The 22,798-nt window shown below is 44.1% G+C and overlaps 1 protein-coding gene across 1 annotated transcript in view; it reads right to left on the bottom strand.

The window, feature by feature from the left end:
- The window catches only part of DSCAM (DS cell adhesion molecule), a 753,140-nt gene that overhangs the window by 94,249 nt on the left and 636,093 nt on the right, over positions 1-22,798 (bottom strand). The window contains exons 18-20 of the mRNA XM_060098767.1: positions 8,849-9,089; positions 7,103-7,249; positions 1,030-1,185 (exon numbers count right to left, since the gene is read on the bottom strand). Of these exons, the coding sequence (XP_059954750.1) occupies positions 1,030-1,185; positions 7,103-7,249; positions 8,849-9,089 (544 nt within the window). The remainder of the gene's footprint in view (positions 1-1,029; positions 1,186-7,102; positions 7,250-8,848; positions 9,090-22,798) is intronic.

The following is a 22,798-nucleotide window of genomic DNA, read 5'->3' as shown; positions in this document are numbered from 1 at the left end:
TGTAGCAAAGGACATCAAAACTGCCAACACGTGGGCAGTCATGGGCAATGGAAAATGGCTCTCCCACCCACACCCTGCCCAGCTTCCTGGGGAACAGAGGCCCTGCAAGAAGACAAAAAAACAAAACTACAGAGCCAAATCAGCATAGAATTCAGGTGTAGTGGTTCCCATCTCAACTCTGGCTTGGGTATAATTCTGAGCTCTGATTTGGAGGATTACACAAGGGAATCAATATGATATCAATTGCTCTTTCTTTTATTAAGGTGGAAACTGTTTTCTCACTGTTGCCATAATACGTATTATAAGTTAAATTATTCTTCAAAAAGTCTTCAGTAAGGTCCCTCAGGCTTTCCCTTAAAATAATATGCAAAACTATTTTGCCATACAGTTTTTGTAGGATTGGGAAATAGTCACATAACCAAGTCCAAATTGTGATCTGAAAAATGTTCTACGATGTAAAATTTTACTAAATCATCATAAATTCTTGTCAGAAATTTTAAAAAATTAACATGAAGCTCTCACATTGAGGGCTTATTCTAATGTTATTCTAAAGCCGGCACAGCATATGACGATGTAGACCATTACATAATGTTTAAGTGGAAAGATGGAAATGATCAGAGCTTACACTAATAGCTAAAGAGTCACTGAAATTATTCCAATGGGATACAAAACAGGGATGGCCCTGGGATACAGCCCTGGGATAAAAGGCACTTTTGTTTAAAATAATATGTGCCTCCCCCCCACCACAAAAAAAGAAAAATTATAGGGGAAGAGAGAAACAATGGATAAATCAAACAAAGGTGACACAGGAAGTGCTGGTCTGAATCGTGCTGGAATATTTTGGGAGGGTAGCAAAAAGTGTGCATGGAGCAAAGTCAAGAATAGGTGGGTGAATTAATTCTCTGACCCAGCCTTTCCAGCAATAGCTCCTGCCCGGGAATGCTGCCAGCTGGTGGGAGCCTCCTGTGTGGCCCCTGGAGGTTCAGACGGGACCTGAGCTCTCCCCCAACAAGCTGCCCCCTTTCTCACCATCCTCTTTGGTCCGAGTGAAGATCTGCTCGCTTCGCACGCCGTCCCCAGCCCGGGTGAAGGCCAGCACCTGGATGCTGTAGTTGGTGTATTTCTCCAGCCCATCCAGCTCCAGGGAGGGCTGCGTGGTGGTGACGTTTTTGATCTCACCCAGCTCTGGAGGACAAGAAAACACGAACCTGTTACCGCGGCTGTGGGCCCCATCCTTGCTGCCCAGCACTGGGCCACGAGCCTCCATCGGTCACGTCCTGAAATCACTCAAGGGGACTAGGCGCAGTCTTCATGTGACACCAACACTCTGCGACATTTGGAAAAGGTCATTTGCACCAAACTGCCACAGAGCACAGGGTGGAAAATCGGTCTGGGAAAAAAGCAATTCACTCCAAGTTAAGTGTTATAAACCCAACACTCGCACCGTGGCTGCCCTCCTGAACTGTCCCCAAGCAGGTTTCCCGCACCCCAGGCCCCAGGGAGCCAGGACCACTATGCTCACTCTGCAGAGACCCTTCTAACTGCTCATCAAGAAGCTTCTACAAATCGAGTTTCATTTTTCCATTTAAAAAAGCAAACTCTTTTAAGGTAGACGTGTTTTTCAGCACCTAACTTAAGTATATGAGCGACCGCAGCGCAGCAAACCCCTCCCGTCACCTGGAGTGAACCCTTCAGCTGATGTGCCGGGAACGTGGCGTCAGCTAAAATTACTTCACGTTCTGGTGCGGGACCAGCTAATGACGTGCAAAGATGGACCTTTATGCTGGCTCATCTGAGGTACATGATACACGGCAGTTTGAGAAAACTCACAGTGATGTGTTAAATACCGCCATGGGTGCTCTGGATTTTGAAATGAGCCACTGACGGACGAGGAGAGAGGGGCCTGAGGACTGCTCACCTTTAGGGCAAGTGGCTGTGTGGGGGATGTTTGGTGCAGGCTGGTCCCCGTTCCTGCTGTGCCCGGTTACTCAGAACTGGGCTGGGATACGGGGTCCAGGAGGGAGTCCTCCTTGGTGTCTGGCCACCTCTGCACACAATGCACACAGTGAGGCGGCCCCAAAGGGTCTCTCGCGCTCTCTGGCCTCAGTAAAGGCAGCTGACACGCCGTGCGTGCTTCCTTAGGTTCTGGGTTCCCAGGTTAACTCATTCACCCAGCATGACCATGCTCTTGTTTCCACAAGCCATTCATTTTACAGGAGAGGAAACTGAGGCAGGCAGAGGCTCAATAGCTTCCCCAGGTCCCGGAGCCAATCACGGGTTCCGAGAGCATGGGCCGTGGCACCACAGGGCGTGGCCGCACGGCCACGGTTCCCCACTCTCAGCCACTCCCTGTGGCCGCTGCATGGCGGCCAGATGAGATGCGGTTCTGCCGGCTGGTTTTCTCTTCCTGCTCTTTGATTTTCTTTCCTCTTGTCTTTCTGGCATATTGCACGGAAGTTCAGAGATTAGTGGACAGCTGTTTGGTGATTATGTGACTATTTTTACTTTTCGTCATCAAAAGGATCAAGGCTGAACTGGGCATAGCAGGATAGCTGAATTTAAAATAAAGCAGGGGGTAGCCAAGTCTTCTCACTCACATGCCAGGGACCCCTGTGTGTGAGGAGGGCTGTGAGGGGATGGGAAAAGGGCACAGACACAGCCCCGGACCCCAACAGGAGCCTGATGCCTGTTCCCACCTTGGGCAGCTTGTGGATGATTTCTGGGGGCGGGATGCTTTGCTGGGGGGAGAGAGCACAGCAAAGGGCGCAGCCCCCCAAAGATGCCTGTGGCCTAGTGTCTTCTGGGGGAGACCAGCTGCTGGTAAACTTTTAGGGGCCACAATCTAGAAACCAGAGCAGATGGCTTATGAAAAAAAAAAAAAAAAAAAAGTTTGCTCCTGTGTGGTCACTGTGCATTTGGAAAGCTGACAATCGTTACCCTCAGATGGGTTAGAAATTCTCTCCTGTGAAGGAAAAGTCTGCCCTGGGTGACCATCAGACCTCTTTCCATTATATTATTCATTTATAATTTTCATTTTCCTGAACATAGATAATACAGGTCAATTGGAGTAGGTTAAAAAATTCAAATGCTAATGGAAAAAGTTTAAGTATAGATCTCATCAAGATCTTTTCAGATTTAGGAACTTCTACATTATGACAAAGATTACACACACACACACACACACACACACACACAGTTACGGAAAATGCAACTCAGGGGAGGTTCTTCCACGGGGCTGTGTGCTGGGCTAGTAATGAGAAATTGACTATATCATGTGACCTCATGGGGCCTCTGGTTTTATGCTTTTGTTTTTATCTTTAAGAAGGACCCAGGGTCTCTACGTCACAGGGGAAGTATGAGCTCCAATTACAGTGTAGGGGAAAGATGTGCCGATGGGACAGGGCTGTTCCCCAGTGAGACACAGTGATGGAGAGAGAAGAGGACAGTGAAGAGGGAGAAAGGCAAAGTGGGACACCCTGATCTGTTTAAAGAAAGCAACACTTGACCCAAAAGAATTACACCCGCTCATGAATTACCATACTAATTAGAATTGGTATTTGGATATTGAATCATATTGGGGTTCATATTATTTGGATGAACTAATTTATCACGAATCATGAATATGAATGCAGTCCAACCCCCTGTTCAAAATTACCTCCCGCCAAGGATTTTTAAAAACTACCTGTGTCCCAGAATCAACCACAAAAGCACCTCATTCTCTCTGCTGGGAGGGTATGTCCCTGACTCATCAATGTAGAAGAAGTAAAAAGGAAAATTATGAAAAAAGTCAAATTCAAAACAGTGTGCTTCATTTGTCATTCTTTCAAGCTCCTTTTCTTTTTTTATGGCTTAAACACGGATTTCTATCACCTAGTTTTCACGACCCTAGTGGAGTCATTTAAAAAAAAAAAAAAAATATATATATATATATATATATATATATATATATATATATATATATGGGACAGTACAGTAGAAATTAGCACAACATTGTAAATCAACTCTACTTCAATAAAATAAATTTTTAACATATATGTGAAGTAAAGAATAGTGTTCAGTTGAAATCATGAGTAAAATAATATGAAATTAATATAAAAATAAATTCAGAAATCATACTATTTATAGTACAAAAAGTTTTTTAAAGAAAAACTTTATATTTTAAAACAAAATAGTTTTATGTATTTATTTACACCCATCTTCATTCTTAAAGGGTCTAAGGAAGAAATCAAAATAGGGGTGGAAATCACTTTTCCCAAGCACCTCCTCAACCTGCCAGCATCGTAGCAAAAGTCTTGGTTGGCACTTAAATGTTGCTTTGATTCAGAATCTGTCGTTTTTGTCTTGAAGAAAGACAGAGCGTTGAAAAGCAGCTCCAATTCCGATGGAAATAGTGCATTTTCAAAGTGTGCCATTTTCCTAGCAATCTTAGACTAACTGCTTCTGTCAGGTCTTAAAAATTCTTTGACTTTCAGATTATAGAATACTCAGAAATTTCACCGGCCTATTGTACATTTAACCTGTCCTATCAAATATATTAATCAGTTTTATCTGGTCATATTAACAATAACAAAATGTTTTTTAATGCATATTTTTAAAAGTATTTGGGGCAATTGCTAATCACAGCAGTAGTAACGATCTCTTTCTCTCTTGGCCTGCACGAGTGAGTGTGTGTGTATGTATGTGTGGTGTATTCTCAAGCTTAGCAGGTATAGTTCTTTCCATGATCACTATGTGTTGTGTGTCTGTGGAAACCTCAGGGCTGCAATCTAAGAGCTTGTGCAGAAGAATCCAGTAATTCCATGAAATTCCCTGAGAATGCATAAATGTCACTTCTCAGAGGTAGCCGGTCAGGAATGACTGTTCACAGCAGGTTTCTGAGGGTTTCTTTCTCATCTTTTGGAGATTAAGTGTAGTACTACTATATTGGGCATTAAGCACATCACCTTGATCTTCATACAGTGAGTAAAAGTATCTTTAGAAACTGTATACATTTCCAAGCATTCTTTATTTAAAGACTTTTATGTTTTTAAATGCTCAAGTTTTTAAAGCTTTAAAGCGTAAAGTTGACTGACGATATCAACCATATCATCCATCGTAGAACTAAGGTGCTTATAGGCATTATTAGCACAGATGAGTAAAATGTGAAAATGTGATGAACAGTACCCACCGGATTATGGAACGGTTTCCAACAAGAACAAAAAAGGAACGATTTTAGTGTAACACTGCCTTTAGGTGAGTATGTTAGGGTGTTTAATTTCATCTTATTCAAGATGAGGACTAGAAACCAGAACAAGTATATGCAACGATCTATTACTGTATTGTGTCAGTAAAGTAGATACTTTGAAAGTTTTCGTTGCTCAGTATTTTACTTCTATGGGAATTTTAAAGCTTTGTTTGCAGGGAGGAGGTGAAGTGAATCATCTGTTTAACTCTGTCCCTCTGTGGGGCTGGCTGTGCCTTACTGGGCTGGAGGTTCTGTATGCATCACATATCCCCACTCTCACTAGGCTAGAGCATCCATCGGGGCAGATGCTGCATCCTCGGCGTCAAGCAGGAGCTCAGCACAGAGTAGCTGCTCAGGTAACACGTCTGCTTTGGTGGGGCCCAGAAGGTGAATCAGAATGTCTCCCACTGCTGGCACTATGGAAAACGCTACCTCGACATCAAGGGAATCAGATCTGGTCCTCAGTTCTGAGACACAATTCTGGCTGCAGATGTAAACAGCTAAGCCTGGAACTCTGCTATTTACTTAGCAAATTAAGCTGCCTTTGCTAATGTGTCTTCCTTCCTTTATTCTGGCACCAACAGTGGAACCCCTGCAGCCTCTGAGGCCCAGTGTGTTCTGGGGAAAGCGACCGGGTTGGCAGAGCAGACTCAGGTGGTCCTGAGCAGAGGTGGGAAATGCCCTGGGGGCCTCTGCGTTTGCCCAGACTCAGAGGACCCACAGTCAGAAGAGCTGCAGGAAGCCCCAAACCAGAGGGGAGGCACCCGCGGGGGCTGGATATGGGGAGCGGGGGAGGGTGTAGGTGTGGGCCACCCAAGTCCTGGGCCACAAGCAGAGAGCAGAGCCTTTCCTGTTAGGGACTGTAGCTCAGGGTGGGCCTGTCGTGCTCCTGGAGTGGGGCTCAGCCTGGCTCGGTGACGTCAGGCCCCTGTTCTGCTCAAGACACTTGGAGCCCCAATTTTGCCACTCCCTGAGCTGACCCTCTCTCGTGCCAAGTCTTGCCTCCAAACTGGAGAATTTTGTCTTACAACTTGAAAGAAAAGAAAAATAATCACAAAGAAACAAGAAGGAAGGGAGGGGCGTTTCCCTGGTGGCGCAGAGTTTGAGAGTCCGCCTGCCAACGCAGGAGACGCCGGTTCGTGCCCCTGTCCGGGAATATCCCACGTGGTGTGGAGCAGCTGGGCCCGTGAGCCATGGCCGCTGAGCCTGCGCGTCCGGAGCCTGTGCTCCGCAACGGGAAAGGCCACAGCAGTGAGAGGCCCACGTACAGCAAAAAAAAAAAAAAAAAAAAAAAAAAAAAAAAAAAAAAAAAAGAAGGAAGAGAGGGAATACAAGGAGGAAAAAAAGAAAAAGGAGGGGACAAAAATGGAGGGTTTGGGATGAAAGCGCTCCTCATGGGAACAATAATACTTCTCCCAAGGTGTTCTGGCTCTGGCATTCTTCCTGAACCCATTCTAGTTCAACTACAGGAGCTTAAGAATTTTCCCTGCTGAGTCCTATCGGGGAATAGGAGGAAGTCAGCCTTTTAGGATACACATCACGCAGAACTTTCTAGATACAGATCAAGGTTTTGGTGCTGCCTGCAGAGGCTTGACATAGATACTCATAATTAGGAAAACACATCTATTCCTAGATTCCCCAAGTGCCACCCCCTCCTATCCTTCAAATTGTTTTTTGAAGGTATATGATTTAAACAGCTGTGCACACCTGTTAAAATGTCAGATATGAGATAACAGAAAGACGTGGGGAAAGGAGAAAAGTACCCATCGATAAAGAACTGCCCACCCTGTGCTGAATCCCACGGTAGGAGGAGGGGGTCTGCAAATTCCATTGCGCATCCTTTGGGGCAAACTCAAAGTTCTAGTTTAATCCCCTTACCTCCATCCATGAGGTTGGCCCAGTAAATGACTCTGAACCCCTGGAGAATTCCATTCAAGGCTTCCTTGGGAAGTGTGGACCAGGATATTGATATGCTTTCTGGTGATGTTGCTATGGCTTGGACATTTTCGGGGGGATAACTGGGCACTGAAATTAGATAAGTAGAATCTGTAATAACTGTGGGTGGTTTAATTAGCAAAGCAATATTGAATAAGCAACATTAGCTTAATATTTCAAAGTCCAGGAAAAGAAAAAATTGCACTCAATCCCCCAAATTAAGGGAAAAAATGAGTACCATTTCTCTATACAAATATTATTATAACTCAGTAAAATGCAGTGACTTCATATGACTTCCACTGTCTCTTTCCAGAATAACTGCTTCACTTTTAAGCCCCAGGCTTATGGAGTTGAGAACACTTCTGATCCTATTACATGAGTAAAACACCATTGCTGGTCTGGCTTATTTTCCCATTACCCTTGCAAGTTACTGTTGTAAGTTACATGTACTTTATACAGTACATCTCCTCATACTGAGTAATACCTGGCATGTAAATTGAAAGCCTCACTATTGAAAGTGCCAAAAAGCAGACATGTCATCGTATTCACTGTCCCATCCCCAGCAGGGCCCCTTTCAATACTATACCATTCGTCAGAGGAAAGAGCGTAAATGGACTAGGATACAGGCTAGAAGGATATTTGAAGTATTTTCCATGTCGGTTTATGCAAACCTTAAATGTCGTGGCTGGGAGAGGGGGCAAAATAGTGACTGAATTGCAAACATCAGTGAAAGATGAACATCAAAGTGAACACCCAAAGGCCTATCTAACCACGCCTGCAAAGACTATGAAGATGGAAAGAAAATCCTGGACTTCTGGTTTCTAGCTGTCTAAGACTTCTCTCCCTGTGAAAACGGTCAGAAATTAGAGATGCAAGTCACCATGTGTGTTCTCAAACCTATGACCCAGTGGCTAGCTGCACGAGAGGCAACTGCCGTACAAGCTTGCTGCTGGAAGAATCTATCACCAACTCCTACAGCTAACCCTATATCTGACCTCTGCACCTCAAAGATGGTGCTTCTGGACACTAGGGCTCTCTCTCTTTTCAAGCAATGCTGGAAAATGTGAGCTCTTAGGTGGTCAAGGTGGGAGGGTACATTAATTCCTTATGGACACTAGGGGGCGCTCAGTCACCGTGAGATTTGCTCCAAGGAAGCTTGCTCATTCCTCTTCTCTGGTCTAAGAATGCTTGAAAATAAAAAGCAATCAAAAAAAGAAAAAGAAAGAGAGAAAGAAAAGAAAGAGAAAAAAGAGAGAGAGAGAGAAAGAAAGAAAGGAAGAAAGAAAGGAAGAAAGAAAGAGGGAGGGAGGGAGGGAGGAAAGAAAGAAAGAGAAAGAAAGAAAAAAGAAAAAGAAAAAGAAAAAAATCCTCCTTTACATTGATTTGTGAGAAATTCTTAGAAAATCGGATTTCTACATTCTGGCCAGACTGCCGCAGTCATAGGGAGAGCTTTGGTTTCACGCGGGAAAAGCCCACCTCTTGGGCTTGATGGAGAAGGATGCTGAAAAAGGGATGGATTTGGCTTTGCAGTCAAGGTCTGTCAAGGGCACCGAACCAAGGCAGCCCATGAGTTAATCAGGGCAGCTTCCCCACTGGAACCCCCAGTCCCTGCCGGCCTGGATGCCATTGTCACTGCAAAGCCTGAAGGCTGCCAGGCTCTGGGGATCCAGAGCAGCGGCTGGAACCTACCATCCTCGAGGGTGGTGGTGATGACTTCCTGAGAAGAAGGCCCCGTCCCGGCCCGGTTGCAGGCCTGCACCACCAGGCCGTACTGGGTGAACTTGTTTAGGTTGCTGAGGGTGTAAATCTCACTGTCCCCCGTGGTGTCGATACTGATGATGTTGAATTGGAAGTTGCCCCCAGTGCTGTACTCGCGGTAACCTATTTGGTAGCCACGGATAATCCCATTTTGCAGATGTTTCTTGGGAGCCTAAACAGGAAAGAGAAGAATCACTAAAGAACACTGTTTGTGACTTGGTAAAAAATAATGCTATTTTCGGATGCTTTAAACCTGTTCGAAAGCCAGTTAATCCTACTGTATACCTATGGCCAAGCTATGAATTATACTCCATGAATAATTTGGACGTTGCAAAGTTACCAAGTAAAATGTGAGTAGCTAAACAATCAAACAAAAAAGAATACTCGAGGTGTGACAAGAGGAAAACCGGCACCTGCCCTCCTCTTAGGCAAATAGAAATGAAATTGAATAAGTGTGGAAATAATCGTAACAGGTGTGGCAGCAGTAATAGTAATAGTAGCAGCAAACTCATACCTAGAGGCTGCTCGTGGCCACGTGCTCTGCCTTTACCTGCGTGAATGAGCCCAAGCCTCACTGCAGCCCCAGGACACAGCACCACCAAGACCTTCATGGACACAGGAGGTCAGACATGAGGGACGGGAGGGGAATCCACCACAGAGCCTGTGCTCTCAGCCCCTCCCCATCATGCTGCCAGGACAGCCGACTTCTCTAAGTGGTGGGGAAGTTTTGAAAGATGGATTGTGTCTGTGGTACCTCTGCCTACGCCAACCATCACCTGGGAAGACTGATGTTCGAGTTTTCATCCAGCAAAATCTATGGAACTCTGCCACATTGTTCCAGGCACTGGGGAGCAGAAGTGATTTTTTTAAAAAGGTCCCTGCCCTCATGGAGCTTATACTCTAATGGAATGTTCCAGAAAAAAGGTGTTTCCATGTCGAAAGCTGGATGTGAAGTGGATTCCACCCCTGGCAGGAGGGCAAACCTCTTTCATTAAGGCCTGAGTCATTCGGGGATCATTTTATGGTGATTTAAGCTGGGCAAGGTGAGGCTAGAGTTACGAGTCAGAAACAGAACAGTTTTCGCTGACACGTTGGACTTTTTAAGAACCCAGACTTTTTTCAAGTATGTTTTAAGAACAACATCACAGTGATGCTCTAAAGTAATAAAGGTGAGGTAGGCTTTCAGGCAATCAACAGCTATGTGTGTGTGTGTGTGTGTGTGTGAGTGTGTGTATTTGTATTATGTCTGTGTGTGCATATGTGTGAGCAGATATGTGTATGTATGTGCACGTGTATGTGTACATGTGTATTTCAGTACAAACCGTGGATTAAGGTCTCTTGGGGCTCTGAAAAGCTTTCTGAAAGTGCTTACAATCCCATTGGAGAGAGGAAATACGCACTCAGGAAACTGCAGAGACATCTGAAGCGTTCAGGTGTGTGGTACTGGACGGTGAAGGCCAGCGGGCTTCTCGAAAGTGGCAAAGTGAGCGTGGTCTGAAGCAGTCAGAAGATGCTGACCGCAGGCGGGGCTGGAGGGATGGCCAGGGCTCCGGAAGGGGAGGGAGGGTGTGGGGTGGGAGAGATAGAGCAGCTGGAATGGATTGGGGGGGGCTGCTGAATGCCCAGGGGTGAGGAATGGCAGACAGAGAGGATCTGCCCAGGATGGGGGTGGGGTGAGGCTGGACCACCAGCAGGAAGAAGGCAGAAGAAAGTCGGGAGCAGACAGCGCCATGAACGAATTCAGCAGATGCTTGTGGATTGCCTACCATGCCAGCCCCCCACGACATGAATGTCGCCAGCTGTCTTTGGGTGTTTGTCTGAGTTACACAAGGGCAGTAAAATCACATTTCTTTTTTCAGATGAGTTTCCTCATTTATGCTTTTCTTGGATCCCACTGCCTTTCTCAACAACTCATCTGATTTCAGGCATTTACATGGTGCTAATAGGTATCAAAGAAACAGCCTGGAAACCATTACTTCTGCAGTCAAGTTGGCAGTCAGACGTTGACACAAAAGCACACCCCTTTCTAATTATAAGCAAGTGTCTATGCGCTCCTGCTTTTGCATTGGTGAACTACAACGTTTCACTCTGATTTAAAATTGGATCCAAAGATTTCAGATTTTGAGAATTCCATTACCTGGAATTTGTTTTACCTAAACCACTGAATTGCATTTGTATCATTTGATTAATTAGCAAAAGCAATTTCCCTCCAAAAGCCATGGATAAGTCAAATATAAAACAAAGATATTTCTCCTATTTCACAAAGTTTTTTAATGTTTAATATGGTCACCCAAATATAAAGGACTTTTTAAATTTAAAAAATACTCTAATTTTTCAACAGGCTCCCTGTGACGATTTAAGTCTCCCTGAGATGCCAAGTCAGGATCCCAGGAGAGGAGCTATGGAGTCTGATCAGGTAGGGGCTGTAGGGAGTGGAGGCAAATGCCCACGAGAAAATGTTCACTCACAGCACCCAATTTAGCTGAATCTTCTACAAGCAGAGGGACCTGCTGGCTGACATTTCCCTTCCTGGGTTTGGGGGGATTAATCATGCCTGTGATTTGCTTGCACAGATAGGTGGGTGGAGAAATCTTCCTTTTTTCACTTTCTGAGGGTGAAAACACATTCTAACTGCTTAAATAGGATAGGCAACACAACCGTTTTTGTTCTGTTCAGTTTAAATATTTTGTACAAAAGAAATAAAACATTCTTTACATTTTTCTTAGAACTAAATTTTGTCCTGCTAATTCTGGAGTGACACGAAGGTTATTTTTGTTTATTAGATTCTTCTGCAAAATATTTTGTAGAAAATTATTTTAGTGTTTTTTTTTTGTAATGATAAAAATATACAGCCACAATTCCTATATAATCATTATTCAAATTCTGATTTTTTTTTCTCTAAGTGAAATTGAAGTTTGTTTTTGGTTTTCACATGGTCTTCATACTCTATAATTTAGTGACTGATTATTTTTATTTAATATGCTATTATGATCATACTTTCATGTTTACTTCCAGTTTTTAAAAATCACATTCCATGTTTTATTGAATAATTTTTCCAACAATTTTGTTCGGGATATTGTTTTGTAACTTATTTCTTACCGCAAGTGAACCTCTGTGATACAGTGCATCTGTTTTTAAGTTTGTTTATTGGACTGAAGTCCCAGAAGTGGGACTTACTGGGTATCTTATTTCAAAAAGGTTGTGTTTCAGTTGACTGTTAATGAGATAGGATTTTTTGTTATTATTCTTTTAGATGTGAAATCCAATATGGTAATGCAAGGGACTGTGTTTATCACAAGGAACAAAGAAGAGAGCTCTCCTCCAGTTTTCTTAATATTCTGATTATTTTTTTTAATTTATTTATTTATTTTATTTTATGGGTGTGTTTGGTCTTCATTTCTGTGAGAGGGCTTTCTCTAGTTGTGGCAAGTGGGGGCCGCTCTTCATCATGGTGCGTGGGCCTCTCAATATCCCAGCCTCTCTTGTAGTGGAGCTCAGGCTCCAGATGCGCAGGCTCAGTAATTGTGGCTCATGGGCCTAGTTGCTCTGCGGCACATGGGATCCTCCCAGACCAGGGCTCGAACCTGTGTCCCCTGCATTGGCAGGCAAATTCTCAACCACTGTGCCACCAGGGAAGCCCTTAATATCCTGATTTTGACGAGGTATGTATGAATAGAGTGGTGAGTTATTTGAAGGTAGCAGTGGTTTCACACATTTCTTTCCAGGGCTCTAATACAATCGCTAGTTATCATGCCGAATGAATTGTTGCACCTGAGAAAGAAGCGATGGATTTTTCTTACAAATGAAATATGCACTTTTGATTCCACAGCATGTGGGCTGCCAGAGGTTTTGAAAACCATTGAAAATGATTGTGTTGGGGGAGAAATGGGGAGTGACTACTAATGGGTATGGGCTTTGTTGTGAGTGATGAAAATTTTCTAAAATTAGATTCTGGTGATGGCTGCACATCTCTGTAAACATACAAAAAACATGGAATCGTACACTTAAAACAGAAAATGTGATGGTATGTTAATTTCATCTCGATAAAGCTGTTTTCATAAAAGTTAGTGTGCTGAAATCATCTCTCGGTTATTTCTCTTTCTAATTCAGTTACAACAGTAGCTTCCTTCACCACGACCATGGTGAACACCACCAATCAATACTCACCACCTCTACCACCACATCTTCACCATCACAATCACCATCCCCATCCCCACTACCTACATGCACACCACCCCCCCTTACCACCTCCACTACCTCATGCTCCCAAGACAACCATCACCGTACATCACTGCCACCACCTCCATCACCTGCATCATCACCAACATCACCACCACCTCCAACACCAGCATCATCACCACCTTCATCACTGTCACCACCTCCATCACCAGCATCATCACCATCATCACCACCACCTCCATCACCAGCATCATCACCACCAGCTCCATCACCATCATCACCACCACCTCTGTCACCATCATCATCACCACCTTCATCACTGCCACCACCTCCATCACCAGCATCATCACCATTATCACCACCACCTCTATCACCAGCATCATCACCATCACCTCCATCACCAGCATCATCACCTACATCACCACCACCTCCATCACCAGCATCATCACCATCATCACCACCACCTCCATCACCAGCATCATAATCAACATCACCACCACCTCCATCACCAGCATCATCACCAACATCACCACCACCTCCATCACCAGCATCATCACCATCATCACCACCACCACCATTACCCAATGCCACAGCCATCTCTCCCACTTTTACCACCATCCTTATCACCTCCTCCATCAATAAATCACTGCCATACCTCCAATACATCCACCACCATCACCACTGACACTAACATTACCCTAAGTATCACTATTACCACTATCACCTTCAACACTAACTCAGGGCCAAAAATCACTGCCACCAGTTACTACTATCCCTCCAGCACCTCCACCACCTCCATCACCTTCACCTGTTGAGCACTTGCTTTTCCCAATCAGTGTAATAGGTGAGATGTATATCTCCCCATTTATCTTCACAACAACCCCAAGAAGTCTCATTATCCTTCTTTACAGATGAATAAACTGAAGGTCAAGGAGGTTAAAAACATCTTCCTCAAGGTAAGTGTAGAGTTGGAATTCTAACCCAGGTTTTTCCAAGAGATGTATTTAGTTTCCACCACTCACAGAGCCCCAGATAACTTTTCTCCTTTTTGCAGCACTTGCTAATTAGGTTTGTAAAGTTACACTAAGCAAAACATTTTTAATCAAAGAAAACTCTAGCAAATCACATGAAGAGAAAGTATTGTTTTCATGCACAAAAGTAAGCAACAATTCTAACTGTAACAGGCAAAGTTTAAGTTCTACTATTCATTTGTAGGTTGAATAGTCAGATGTAAATTTAGGAACGTGTTAATGTTAAAGAACTTCTTGAGGACATATTAGAAAACAGATCTCTTTTAAAAATCCATAAGTGCAGGGATTTTGTACACTAAGTGCAGGGAATTTATGGGCTGTGGTGCAAGTTCCAGCTTTTTTTGAAGAGACTCTGGGGACCTCTCTGAGTTACATGAACAACAGGCCAGCAGTGGAAGTGGGTATGGACCAGTGGAAGCACTTCAATCCATTTGTCTGGCAGTGGGCTTCATATCACCCTAAGACAAGTTAGTACCTAATACCCCTTACTTTAAAAGTTGTTTTGGACGATACTTTAAACATTCCTGCTTGGAGCATGTGTCTACTTGGAATAAAGGAAAACAGTTGGCTGATGTACAAAGAGAGAACATCCAGATGGGAAGGCAGTTGAGGATACTGTTCTCTGGCTGTTCAATAGCCTCAAAGAACAACTGATTAAGTGGGTCAAAAATAATTGTTTGCTTTCATGAACCTAAGAGAATGGAGTTAATGGTGAGGTAGGAAGAAACGTAGAAGAAGGAATCAGGTAGGGGTCTTGAAAAACATTTTGAATCTGGGTTGCAAGATACTGGAGAAGACAAGTATCCTAAGAAGCCACTTTGATCATGCCCTCCCTCTCCCCAAATCTCAACAGTGCCTGTTGTAAGATTTGAGCCCTACAGGAATCTTTCCAGACTAATGTCTCCTGGATGTCCCTCCATCTAAGATTCTCTTTGACTGCTTGATTATGCATGGGGATTCCAACTCTCTTATGCTTTCTCATCTCATGAAAGCCCCAGTCAGAGAATGCACTTCTTCCTTTTTTCCACTATTGACACATGACTCACTCCATGGCCAGCTCCACTTCCAACTCATTGGGGAGCCTCCTTTGACTGTCTCCATCCAAGGAGTCCTCTCCTTCCTCTGGTCTCCACTGGCACTCACCCATCCACCATCAGCTCAGCAAGAACTGGCCACTTCCATCTCCTCTATGGTCACCATTAACATATCAAATGTCTGGTTTCCAAGAACTTGACTGCAAGTGCCAAGAGCACAAGGGTTCCTAAAAAAAAGTTTGAAATCTGACCCACTGCCTTGTCCAAATCAAGACTTCAGCACAGTGGACATTCTCAAAAAAATTATTGTAGATAAAGAAGAGAATGGTTCTGAGCATTTATGAGGTGTAAAAAAATGATGGGTAAGAATGACCTTAGATTTATATCTTACTGAATAAAGATCTAATGGGCAGGGTATAAAGACGGAAGAGATGCCTGGACTCCAGACCCAGGATGCAGCTGTTGATCAGAGGCCTGGGTCAGTCAGTTCAGAGGGAGCTCTCAGGCAGTGTGCCCCAGCCTGGACGTGTGGGTTCAAGTTGAGAGCTGGCTTCCGTGCTGTCACGTAGCATGGCAGCCAACCTATCAAGATGAGAGATTTAGGCAGCATTGTGTGGGGTCCATTCCATTTCCCAGACCCCATCAGGGAAGAAAATAGCTTCTGAAGAGCCAATTTATCTGGACAATGTTGTCCATTTTTGTTTCCTGCTTAAAACAAGGATTCCAGAGTTTATGCACTTGTCATCCAGCCAGTGGGTCATACATGCTTACAACAAGGATCAATGAAGACCGACCAACAGATTTATAGCAAACCTCTCCTGGCAACCAGCCCTCTTAATACATATTAGAGGAGGACATTGGAAAGTAAGTGATAGGGGGAAAGAAAAAAAGCTAAAGTGAAGAAGGGCTCCCTTCACTCCATAGTCAAGAATTCAACAATCTGAGTGTCTTTCCATGCAGGATGCTGCTGTCATTCACAGATGACTTTGATATGTGAGTGTTCTGGTTTTACCTTTTCTCAAAGCCCTTTGAATGCACTACTATTCTAAGAGAAGGCCTTAGCTATCCACTGTTGTGTTTTTCTTGTGAGGATTCATTGTTTTCCCATTTTGAAGTTTCCTCTTCCTTTCCTTCACCTTTGCATCCAGGAATGATCCAGATTTCTTTTCATTTGTCTCATTTATCTGCTGTCTGTGGCCCTCTCTTTCTCCCCTTCCAGCCCTGATTTTGTTTTTTTCTCCTGTGGTTTCCCTAAACAGCTTTCTTTCACATCCGTCCAGGAGCCCTTTCTCCAGCCTCCAAATCCCCCCCAGCCCTCACTTTCTTTAAGAAACCGTCTCTTTTGATCTCCATGACAACAGAAGCCCCGTGTCAATTTCCTTGTGTGGTTTGCAAGTGCCTGCATTTTACATGTCCGCCAAATCAGCTTGTGAGCCACCCGTGGCTGGTTCTCCGCTCTTTATAGGGAGGGTAGAAACAGGGATGAGCAAATGCTCAGGGCACCAGTGTGGCTGTGAGTGATTAGAACAGGCACCTCATCTTCAGAAAACCACCAGCCAGGTCCTGTTTCTGGCATGCTCCCCTCTCCCTCCCCACTGCTGGCGGGTGGACTTTCCTCAATGTCAGGGTCCATCCACTGACCTGGAGAGCCCAAGGCATCCACTGCAGAATCCTGCATTCTGGGAACACTGCGTCACTCCGACGTGTTGAGTAATTCAGTTGAAAAATGATTTGAAACGTTTCCTTTTAGATTCCTCCAAATTCACTTGAAATGTAGTCTGTCCTCATTCCCCTTTTATTACAGGGGTGGGGGACTGTCTTTTTCATCTCTGTGTGCTTCCTCCAGCCCCTTTCCCTGCTCCCCAATACAAACAGCATGAGCTCCATAACTTGTTCAGTGAACAGATGCATTAACTGTAACAGCCAGCAGCTGGTGCCTCTTCTAGACAAGGCATTGCGTGCAGGGAAGATGTGCAGTGAATCCCTGAGTAAAGTGGAAAGCGATAATGGCAGTGGTGAAGATTTGCACAAGGGGCTGAGGAAGGGAAAAGGAAGAGATGCCTTTTCCAAATGGGTGCAGGAGGATTCCCAGAGAAGGGGGGCAATGTTATAGGAAAGTAATAAGTAGACCCGGCTGCAGGTGGTGAGGGAATAAGGGATGGCTCAGGAATGGAGAGCAGCTCCAGCGACCCTTCAGGGAGGTACATGGGGTGACTGGGTGGTGGTGGAGTGAGTGCAGGAAACCTAGGGAAATGCTGGGGCCCCACCCAGACCTGCTGACTCAGAAACACACACTGGCTACAGGGAGGGCGTGCTGGTCTGTGTTTTAACAAGCCCTCCCTGGGATGCTGAGCAAGCTCAAGTCTGAGAACCACTGCAGTTGTCACTCAAAGTCATTAAAAGGTTTAGGATTGGCCTCACTTGGGATGGACTTGAGTTAAAAAGCAACGGCTGCACATTCCCCAATTTTTCAGGTCACCAATAACCCATTTTCGTGGTCTCTGCAGAACAGAAAGGGTTGAACGCAAATAGGACTGTAAGCCCTCTGTGGTCCGGGAGTCACACAGCAACAAAGGGACCTCTTCACAGGGGGGCCGGGGTGGAGGGGAAACAGCTGCCTTTCTGAACAGAGCCCTGCTGGGGCTCCCCAGTCCCTGTGGATGGACAGCACAGCCTCTCTGGATGAATGGATCGTGAGTTCTCGGGGAGAGATGGCAGACAGAGGAGGAATCTTACATCGTTGCCTCAAAGCACGTTTTCCTTCCTGTCTCTCTCCTTGGGTTGGCCCTCCATGGTCACTCTGCCATCCACGGGGGCTCTAAGTTCATTCTCTGCATTGTAGGTCTCCTACAAGGGATACATGCAGCCATGTGGCTCCCCACTCAATGTTATTGTTGGTCAAGAGACAGGTAAAGAGCCAAGGGGCCACGTGGTGTGAAATAAAAAGAGGACATGTGATCTGACAATGAGACACGCTTAAGTTACAATGAATGACAAAGTGTTTGAAGTGTGTACTATCTTGAGTGACCAAGAACTTGGAATTGGAGCGGGATGGTCACCGTAGTCTAGCCAGACTTGGAAGCCGAGGAGGAGATGGTGACCAAGGGTGTGCGTTGGCTTGGAACACAAATGCAGAATTCGAGAAACATTTTGGAGAATATTGTGGGATGAACTTAAGGCTAACTACTGTACAACAGGGTGCCATGTTTTCAATTTCTAAACTGTAGTGTAGCTCTCATTTCTTTCACTCATTCACTCATTCATTCATTCATCCCACCAACAAACATTTGTTGAGTAGCTACTCTTGTTAAATCCCTCCTTTTTGGAATTTTGCTGTCCTTTGCAAATACCATTCTCTGGTAGCCACATAGAGCATTTCTCACCAGCCATAAAGGCTTATCCAGTGGTTTCTGCTGACGCCCTAACAAAAGAATTCACAGAACATATGCGGACCAGGATTGGGTTTACCTATCAGCTCTGAGGTCTCTAGGGGCATCCCCCACCTAACATCAGGGCCTCTAGATGCTGTGCATCCTTCTTAAGGTTCTACATCCAACTCAGGTAGCTGGTAAGGAGGGCACGGTGGCTTCCGAAGCTCAGAGAAGCTAGAGAAGACTTCTGAGAAAGAGACTTCACCAGAAGGGTGATGGCTCAGTGTGCCAGAGCTTGGGAGTGGAATCAGTCAGAAGTGGCAAGGAGAGGGAGGTGCCCTGGGCTCAGAGCAGGGGAAGAGCAGGGAGAGGGTGAGGAGGGGGGCTGTGGAAGTTTCCATGGGCCAACGAGGGGTGTGGCCAAGGCCCAGCCAGGAAAGAATCCACCTAGAGACTCTGAGGTTCTGGGAGGCTGGTCCAGTACCTCTGAGCCTGCAGGTAACAGGAATTTAGGGAAAACAGGGGTTTGGTTTTGATGCCAAGAGGCAGTGTGTACTAGTCTGTGAGTATGGAGGCTGGGGTCCCAGCTATTTAGTAGAAGCTGAGTGATCCCAAAGGACTTGGCTTCCCCATGCAGACAGGGGTATCCAGCCTAGAGGAACTCCCCTGGAGGGAAGGGGTGCCCCCGTGGATGGCAGAGTGGCCATGGAGGGCCAGATGGACCCATCAATAGGCCACAGAGATTTAGGGGGCCACATCTGACCCAGATCTGCTAAGCTAGTGCAAAAGGCAGGGAAGAGTCCCATAGTGCTTTAAATTTCTGCCCAGAGGACCAATGAACAGGCAGCTATTGTGACGAGTTTCAATTGTATGTGGCTGCTTCTTTGGGTATCATCTTGGTTTATTAAACATGGTTGACAAACTGTGGTCCTGGGGCCAGGTCCTTTAGCCACTTGTTTTTATATAGCTCTTAACGAAGAATGTACATATTTTTTACATATTTTTAAACGACTGCAAAAAATCAAAAGAGGAAGAATAGTGTGTGACAGGTGAAAATTATATGAGCTTCAAATGTCAGTGGAGCTGAGTCAGGTTTTACTGGAGCCCAGCTGCATATCTGCGGTGTCTGCTTGGAGCTACAGTGGCAGAGTTGAGGGGCTGTGACAGAGACCTCATGGCCTACAAAGTCTAGATTATTTGCTTTCTGGCCCTTGACAGGAACAGGTTGCAGACCCCTGTAGGACACAGTGTTGTGGACAGAAGCTGCCTGCAGGGTGAGATCCACTCTGTGGGCTGGAGGTTGAAGGCAGAGAGGGATGTGGGGAGATGATCAACGGTGGAAGGAGAAGCACCTCTGAGGGGGCGGGGGTTGGAGAAAGACTGGGGTTTGGGCCAAAGGAGAGTCAGTGACCCTCCCTGCTGGGATGTCAAAGTTCTAGCCTGTGTTCTATCAGAAGACAAAGAATGCCTGCATCCACAGTGGACCTTTGGTCCTGGGTATGGTACCTCCCATCTACACCTCAGTGATGGTCCTAAGCATAAGCACAGGATGGCATTGCTCCTGCAGAGCTAAGCAGAGTCTCTTGTCTGTACTTGGGTAATGAAAGGCTTTGGCCTCAATTAAAGGCATCAACACTCATGAATGGGTAATGGAGGAAAAGAACATTGAAAAGCATCTAATAGGCTACTCTGCCCTGTCAGGAACATGCTATAAGCATTTGGACAAGGCCCCCCACCCCCAAGGGAAGGCTCTGGTCTGAAGTGGGGGGATGGGCCTGACACATTCCCAGGAGCAAAGAGAGCCACTGATTCTGTCCAGACCCCCGGGAGTGACAGCACCCTTTCCCTACGTCGTATTTTCCTTCTTTGAGAATTTTCACTTCTAGGAGTCATTGAGAACATGCCTCCAGAATTCTTCTGTTATTTATATAAAGACAGGGCTTATTCCCACTTTAGATTGTGACAGGGAGAGAAAATGAGAATGAAAATATACTTTTAAAAGGTAGCATTATTCTATTTCCTGTATTTCTGTGATTCCTCAAAGCACAAGAAACATTTATGTTTGGACTCAACATTTTCAAAAGAATGTACCAATGGAAGGACTCCATCATAGGAACTGAAAGGATGTAAAATCAGTTTTCAAAAATTTTAACACGAAGAGGAGATTGACCTTTAAAAAAAACTGTGGACGATTACCTAGAAATAGAGTTAGTTGGTTACATCTTAGTGAATTAAATTAAATTTACTTGTATTAGTGAAATGAATCTGAAAGCATATGTTGTATTTTTCTGTCCTACCCCATGTAACCGTGAAAATGGAATGTGGAAATTAGATGCCCAAAGTCTCCCAAAGCTGTTGACTCCTGCTCTCCTGACTGGAGTTCTTCCTGCAACAGACCCAGAAGAACTTGGTCCAGCTTATTTTAAATGATAAAAGTAACATCGCATTTCTTCCCTTATCTTAGGAGACATGTCCATATTGGACAGATGTTTTCCTTTTTTTCTTTGATTTTTCATTCTAACACCTGTGCCCCATTTACTAATTTATCTACCCTATTTGATTTCTCTGATAAGATGGGAAATGTCGTCAGCAAGATGGCTTAATGATGGCTTTCTAAGAAAATTAAGCACATTAGTAAATCAATGAAGGTAGAACATACCCTCACACCATATACAAAAATACTCAAAACGGCTTTAAGACTTAAACATAAGACATGACACCATAACACTACTAGAAGAGAACATAGGCAAAATATTCTCCAACATAAATCATAGCAATATTTTCTTAGGTCAGTCTGCCAAGGCAATAGAAATAAAAGCAAAAATATACAAATGGGACTTAATCAAACTTACAAACTTTTGAACAGCAAAGGAAACGAAAAGACAACCTACAGGATGGGAGAAAATATTTGCAAACAATGTGACCAACAAGGGCTTAATTTTCAAAATATACAAGCAGCTCATACAACTCAACAACAACAAAAAAACAAACCACCTAATCGAAAAATGGGCAGAAGAACTAAATACATATTTCTCTAAAGAAGACATAGAGATGGCCAACAAACACATGAAAACATGTTCAACGTTGCTAATTATTAGAGAAATGCAAATCAAAACTACAGTGAGATAGCACCTCACACTGGTCAGAATGGCCATCATTAAAATGCCTACAAACAACAGATTCTGGAAAGGGAGAGAAGGGAACCCTCCTAAACTGTTGGTAGAAACGTAAGTAGGTGCAGTCACTGTGCAAAACAGCATGGAGGTTCCTCAAAAAACTAAAAATAGAGCTACCATATGATCCAGCAATCCCACTCCTGTGCATATATCTGGACAAAACTATAATTCAAAAAGATACATGTGCTATAATTCAAAAAGATACATGTTCATAGCAGCACTATTCACAATAGCCAAGACATGAAAGCAACCTAAATGTTCATCAACAGATGAATAGATAAAGCAGATGCGGTACATTTATACAGTGGAATATTACTCAGCCATAAAAAAGAACAGAATAATTCCATTTGCAGCAACATGGATGGAACTAGAAATTACCATACTAAGTGAAGTAAGTCAGACAAAGACAAATATCATATGATATCACTTATATGTGGAATCTAAAATATGACACAAATGAATTTATCTGTGAAAGAGAAACAGACTCACAGACATAGAGAACAAACTTGTGCTTGCCAAGGGGTAGGGGGGTAGGGGAAGGAAGGACTGGGAGTTGGGATTAGCAGATTCGAACGATTATATGTAGAGTGAATAAGCAACAAGGTCCTACTGCATAGCATAGGGAACTATATCCAATATCCTGTGATAAATTATAATGGAAAATAATATATAAAAAAGCATATATATGTATAACTGAATCACCCTGCTGTACAGCAGAAATTAAGACAATGTAAAGCAACTATACATCAATAAAAAATGAATAAAAAAAGAAAATTAAGCACATTAAATAGTGTATATTCATTTGTTCACTCACTCAATGGGTGCCATTCAATTCACTTATAATGCTGAAGGCCATATTCACTTTAGTTTGGTCTTCTCATTTGTTCTTTGTGAAAAGTAGGGCTAGTATTTTATGAGAACCAGTAAAACTACATACGAGCAAGTCTTTTGAATACTTTTATTAAAATTGCTACCTATCCATCTATCATTTAAATTATTTAAAATAAAAATTTTATTGATTAATTTTTTGGCTGGGCAGATTTCATGATATTTACATTTACTGGGAGGTATTTGTTATCAGAAAGGACTG

This window comes from Mesoplodon densirostris, chromosome 5 (assembly GCF_025265405.1).
Source record: "Mesoplodon densirostris isolate mMesDen1 chromosome 5, mMesDen1 primary haplotype, whole genome shotgun sequence".
NCBI classification, from domain to species: Eukaryota; Metazoa; Chordata; class Mammalia; order Artiodactyla; family Ziphiidae; genus Mesoplodon; species Mesoplodon densirostris.
The sequence above is the reverse complement of the archived record's forward strand: the minus strand, read 5'-3'. Positions and strand labels throughout refer to the sequence as shown.